General features: G+C 38.4%; 2 protein-coding genes across 2 annotated transcripts; one reads left to right on the top strand and one right to left on the bottom strand.

The window, feature by feature from the left end:
• Positions 1–208: 208 nt before the first annotated feature.
• LOC145945118 (uncharacterized) lies at positions 209–3,854 on the top strand. Its single transcript, XM_083053948.1, has 3 exons — positions 209–995; positions 1,115–1,605; positions 1,650–3,854. Exons 1-3 carry the CDS (start codon positions 209–211, stop codon positions 3,852–3,854), a joined length of 3,483 nt encoding a protein of 1,160 aa, XP_082910074.1.
• Positions 3,855–3,983: 129 nt separating this feature from the next.
• LOC145945117 (uncharacterized) lies at positions 3,984–5,386 on the bottom strand. Its single transcript, XM_083053947.1, has 3 exons — positions 5,278–5,386; positions 4,195–4,782; positions 3,984–4,006 (listed from the first exon to the last, which is right to left on the bottom strand). Exons 1-3 carry the CDS (start codon positions 5,384–5,386, stop codon positions 3,984–3,986), a joined length of 720 nt encoding a protein of 239 aa, XP_082910073.1.
• Between the last annotated feature and the right edge of the window lie 614 nt (positions 5,387–6,000).

Genomic DNA, 6,000 nt, shown 5'->3' with positions numbered 1-6,000 from the left:
CAATTCAAATTAATACAAATCGACAAAAGATTGACTGAGAAAAAAATATAGCTTCGATAATTACAACATTTTCCAATACCTACAAATCAGTATACAGTATACATTGGTTGAGGACGGTCGTGTTTTGGTTCGGCGGCCTGTTTTCGTTAAATCCGTATACCGCCTATTTCGCTGTTGCTGAGTTTTCTCTAGTTGTGATTCTAACGAAATGGATGGAAAAAAAATATGCAAAGGATGCGGTGTAGCCGTGGCAAAGCCTGTAACTTGTGGTGGATGCAATATAGCATCGCATCCAAGTTGTCTCGCACGTAGCGGTCATCCCTTCTTGAATGGTCAGTTCTTGAGTTGCCCTTCCGGAAGTTCGCCTCAAAGTTTGAATGCGAGTCCGCGGCTCTTAGAGGATATCAGAAAGGTAATACATGAAGAGTTTCTCACTTTCCGGAGAGAGATCGTGGAGATGCATCAGGCTGATATGGACAAGGTCAGAAATAAAATTCAGAGCATATCGAATAGAGTGGACTTACTTGAGGGCCGGTCGACAGTAATTCAACCATTGGACCCCTTGCGCTCAGTTGAGACGGATGTTATCGAGGAAATGGAAGATAGAGAGAGAAGATCGACTAATTTGATATTTTTCAATCTGGAGGAGTCCGATAACAATGGCTGTGGAGATGATGATCTGGTGAGGGATATCATTCGGACTATCCAGCCTGGCGTGAATTCCGCAATGCGAACGGAGAGACTGGGAAAGGCGAAGCGAGGTCATTCTAGACCGGTGCGTGTCTCTTTTTCCACAAAACGGGAGGTGCTGGAAATCCTGAGGAATAAATCGCGATACTCTGGTCCTGTCAACATCTCTCAGGATCAAACAATGAAGCAAAGACAATATCTTAGGGACCTGCGGGCCGCTCTGGGGCGCCTGAAGGACGAAGGAGAAACAAATAAAACAATTCGTTATATAAACGGTGTGCCGAAAATCGTCGATGTAAAGTCAAGTTCAAAAAACTAACTCGCTCTCCCCTTATTTATTATCAAAATGTTCGCGGTTTGAGAACGAAGCTTTGTGATCTGCGGTGTGCTGTGGCGTCCGTATCTGTTGACTACGATATAATAGTCTTGGTTGAGACGTGGCTGCATGAGGGTATATCGAGCTTGGAGCTGGGCCTTGATGATTTCACCGTGTTTCGCAATGATAGAAATATTGCTAATAGTGTTTATTCGCGCGGAGGAGGTGTGTTGATTGCTGTGAGAAATTCTATATTTAGTCGTGCTATAAATATCTCAGAGTCACGCGTCGAACAGCTGTTTGTTGACATTCGCCTTGATCATGTACAATTTATTGTCGGCACTGTTTACATGCCTCCTTTATCGGAGCCGTCTCTATACGAGGCTCACTGCCTCTCTGTTGAAGAAGTGTTAGTCGCGTTACCTAATGCTAATTTTCTTATTGCGGGCGATTATAATCTTCCGCATATTCAGTGGCATAATAATAACAATTACTTGCAATATGAATCAGATCGACACTGTAATATGTTACCGCATGCTAACATTATCTCACACTTCTTCAATGAATTTAATTTTTACCAGCACAATAGGATCATTAATGTGAATCGGAATACCTTAGATCTAGTGTTTTCCACACTGCATAGCGCTTCAGTGGAGCTAGCCGTTGTTATTTATGTGCGTGCGATCGTTATCATCCGGCCATCTTGTTGACTTTGCCACTGAAAACATCGCTGTCATCTCACATTGAACATAGGTGGAACTTTAAACGTGCGAACTATGATGCTATTAATGATTACTTGGGCAGTATCTCCTGGGATGAAGAACTAAAATTTCTGGATGCAAATGAAGCTGTGGATTTTTTGTATGGGCATCTTGATTATGTCATCTCTAATTTTGTTCCTACATATATGACCCGCAAATCACAGCATCCTACATGGTTCTCAAATGAACTGAAAACTCTCATCAAGGCCGAAAAGAGTGCTCACATCCAATTTAAGAGAACTAATTGCTTTTCGGATTATATGGAATTTTCGGGTCTGAGGGCTCGATGTAAATCCCTTTCATCGGCGTGTCTGCGGAGCTATGTGCATCGTACGGAGGAGGCTATCTCGAGTAATGTAAATGTTTTCTGGAGCTTCACAAAATCCATGTATACTTCTAATAAACCTCCAATGTCAATTTATCACAATGGCTCGTCTGTCTATGATGGATCAGCCATAGCAAATTGTTTCGCAGACTATTCTGTTTACTCCGGTTCGGATGTGCATGGTGGCAGCGATGTTGATGTATGTGAGCATGATCTGAGCCTATTGAATGTAGATATCTCCATCGGGGATATATTTAATTGCATAAATGCCACGAATTTGGCATCCAACTCTGGCTATGACGGCATTCCTCCGCTCTTTCTTAAAGCAACCAATTTCATACTATCTAGAGTACTTTGGATTATCTTCAATAAGTCTTTAGTAAGTGGCATCTTCCCGGAATCCTGGAAGCTATCCACCGTTACGCCAATATTTAAGGACGGTGATAGAACTTTGGTCTCTAATTATAGACCAATAAGTAAGCAATGCCTCATGCCTAAATTATTCGAAAATATAATAGCGAATAAACTTGCATCATTATTTAAGTATGTTTTGATTGAAGAGCAGCATGGCTTTATTGCCGGTCGTTCCGTCGTGACTAATCTGCTACTTTATCAGAATTTTATTAATTCAGTGGTGGAGGATGGCTCCCAGGTCGATGCAGTTTATACGGACTTTAGAAAGGCTTTTGATAGCGTTGACCATTCCCTGCTACTCACTAAGTTGCGGGCCTTTGGTATTGATGGTACTTTGCTGAAATGGGTATCAAGTTATGTAACAGACAGGTCACAGATTGTAAAGATCAATAATTGCCAATCTAGAATTTTTAAAGCATCGTCTGGCGTGCCCCAGGGTTCTCACCTGGGCCCGCTTCTTTTCAATCTATTTATTAATGACATTAACAAGGTCTTTAATCACTGTAAATTTCTACTATATGCGGACGATTTAAAAGTTTTTCGACGAGTAAATAACCTTGAGGACGCGGATCTGTTGCAGCTTGATCTGTTTCGGCTCGAGCGTTGGTGTAATGTTAATAAACTACAGTTTAATATAGCGAAATGTCATGTAATCCGCTTTAGTCGGAGGAGAAGCGTTTGCATGCATGAGTACTCGATAAACGGGGTGCGTCTCTCTGAGGTAGATTCTGTACGCGATCTTGGGGTCACCTTTTGCCCTGATCTATCGTTTGAGAAGCATATAATGAGTATCACGAACTGCGCGTATAGAAAACTGGGTTTTGTCTTGCGGACTGGCAAATACTTTAATAATGTGCACACCTTAAGATTGTTATACTGTGCGCTAGTACGGCCTCATTTAGAGTACGCCTCCATTGTCTGGGCTCCGTTTTATGCCAAATATGATATTCAGATTGAGGGAATCCAACACCGTTTTTTGCGTAGAGTGAGCTTCATAACGGATAATCCAATGCGCTTTTTCGATCACTCTTATGATGATATGCTGAATAACTTGCGGCTAATTACTTTAGCAAATAGACGCACTTTTCTAGATCTACTGTTTTTTTTCAAATTGATTAATGGGAGTATTACATGTTCGGAGCTCCTAGAGTATGTGGGGCTGCGTGCTCCGGCTAGGCCTCTCAGGAAGGGCGTCACATTTAATGTTGAGTCTCACCGTACCTCTTATGGAAGATACAAGCCCCTGAATCGAATCTGCATGCTGGCGAATGAGTTCTCTGATCGTGTGGATTTCTTTCAATCATCACTCTGCACCTTCAGACGAACGTTATCCCATTGTCTACGATAGACTTGTTATTTCCTTCCTGTGTTTTAGTTTTATTGCGATAGGCTCTTAATGTTATAAATTGTGCGTAATCATATAGCTATAACTTTGTACATTTTCTATGTTCTCAACTTATTTTATTTTAATTTGTTTTTAAAGGGATATCTCCCGTTTACCTGTACATAAATAAATAAAAAATAAAATAAATAAAAATCTGTTTCTAGTAGCCGTTTCGCAGGGCGCGTGTTCGATGTATTTGACTCTGAACTTAATTTCCTTCTCATCCTTATCCCATCTGTTTTTCGTGGCCGTTTTTTAAGTTGTATCATTTTATATAATTCTGAACTAAATTTTTTTGACGGACTATTTCCAGTCCGAAAAACAGATCCTCTGCAAGCGCCGATAAAGAGGATGTCTCGTTGTCGTTTGTCATAAATTAGCCAGACGAACGGAAACTTGGAATTCGTTCTGACCATCTTCGAAACCTTTGAATCAAATTCTTGTCCGGTGAACAAAGTCATCGCACCCGCCCAAGTGTTCTTCTTCGTGATCTTGACGTGAGTACGATGCGCAACATTGCCATAGCGCACAAACTGTTCGTCTCTCGTGAAGTAAGTATCCAGATTGATCGCGTTGGAGGTCAATAATTGCCCGACTAGAGCTTGTAGCAGTTTACGGAATTTCAGATTTTTCTCCATCTCGAAGACTGGCCAATACGAGAAATTATCAATATTATTTTTATTCTTATTATTATTTAGCAATTCGCGTAATTTGCGCATTCCGACGTCGCTCGACAATTGTTCGACCAAGTTGCAAAGTTTAGAGTTAGTACAGTGTATTTTGATATGATCGGTACGTGAGGTCCATGAAACAGGTATCAACATGAACAGCGACGCATTACCATTTTCATAGGGGAATTCGCTTATGAGTGCGTCTAATTCGTCACAGAAAACTAAAAAAAAAAAAAAAATGGCGGTGAAGATAAATGATTGAATAAAATCGTAAAAATTCGTTCTTTGTGTATAAAATAACGAGCATTTATGAGAATCCATATAATATTTCACATTTTCATTGAAAATAAAAATCTTTTCGTTAAAAATTTTAATTAGAAAGAATTTTTATTTTATTAAATTTAATTGTTCTATTAATGTATAATTTTTCCTCGCACATTTTTTGTAAAAGCTTCGAAAATTATTTTACATTATATTTTAGGAAATTTCCGAATACAAAGATCTTTTAAATTTTGTTTCTGGAGGGCAAAGTTACGACACATTTTTAACATTTAATACATCTTTGAGGGTATCCATTCATTTAAAAAATAAAGTGATGTGCTTTTTGCAAAATAAAATAAATCTATCAAATATGTTTTGTTTATAATTAATTTAAAAAATATAACTATGAAAAAATTGTTTGTATGTAAAAGCATATGAAATGAAAAGGTACTCACAGTTTTTACGTTTTTTTTTGTCAGAAACAGTCGATTCGCTTGATGCGCCTGGTTCAGGTGTCGTTGATCTTTGAAAATCTTGTTTATTGAAACGAAGTAAAGACGTCATAACAATATCAATATTGTAATTTCTCGGGGTTAATTGTAGCGGATAATAAATACTTTTTCAACTTCCATAGCTCCTCTTCTATTTTAAGATTTATTCCAAATACATTAACTCTAGTTTCGCCTTCTAAGACTATGAATTCATCTTTGAAAATTTTTTTCATACGTTCAGGGCTTGCGGAAAACTCACTTCCTCTAATCCAACACATACTTTTACCCTCGTAATCGCATGCAGCCTCATTCATCTAGAACCGAAACCATCAAATGTTTGTGAGATCTCATTCGTAAATAAGAGACTTCGGTTATTTCTCTAAATTGTTCTATACATATTTGTATTTATGTAGTCCTTACATTATATTCTAAAATCGCGTCAAGTTGCTTCATTCAAACTAATTTATATGAAAAAGATGCAAAGTTATATAACACGATAAGCAAGATTTCTGGATTTCATAAAAAAATCTATTCTTAAAAGATTGCTCAATGACAAATTTAATAAGTATATACCCATACGGCACAAAAATATTGCAGCATTATTGCAGAAATATTTCTTTGCAAGATTACAACATTGCAGAAATGTTGCAAAATGTTGCTGCAACATTGCTGCAATATTGCAGCAAC

Source organism: Prenolepis imparis, unplaced genomic scaffold (assembly GCF_030444845.1).
Source record: "Prenolepis imparis isolate NDT839.2.m4 unplaced genomic scaffold, iyPreImpa1.0 SCAF_14, whole genome shotgun sequence".
In the NCBI taxonomy this organism is placed as follows: domain Eukaryota; kingdom Metazoa; phylum Arthropoda; class Insecta; order Hymenoptera; family Formicidae; genus Prenolepis; species Prenolepis imparis.
The sequence above is the reverse complement of the archived record's forward strand: the minus strand, read 5'-3'. Positions and strand labels throughout refer to the sequence as shown.

Coding starts and splice junctions, on each gene's coding strand:
- LOC145945117 (XM_083053947.1), bottom strand. CDS start 5,386: ATGACGTCTTTACTTCGTTTCAATAAACAAGATTTTCAAAGATCAACG. Junction 4,783..5,277: donor CAAAAAAAAACGTAAAAACT/GTGAGTACCTTT, acceptor TTTTTTTTTTAG/TTTTCTGTGACGAATTAGAC. Junction 4,007..4,194: donor TGTTTTTCGGACTGGAAATA/GTCCGTCAAAAA, acceptor ATTTATGTACAG/GTAAACGGGAGATATCCCTT.
- LOC145945118 (XM_083053948.1), top strand. CDS start 209: ATGGATGGAAAAAAAATATGCAAAGGATGCGGTGTAGCCGTGGCAAAG. Junction 996..1,114: donor AATCGTCGATGTAAAGTCAA/GTTCAAAAAACT, acceptor ACGATATAATAG/TCTTGGTTGAGACGTGGCTG. Junction 1,606..1,649: donor AGCACAATAGGATCATTAAT/GTGAATCGGAAT, acceptor CACACTGCATAG/CGCTTCAGTGGAGCTAGCCG.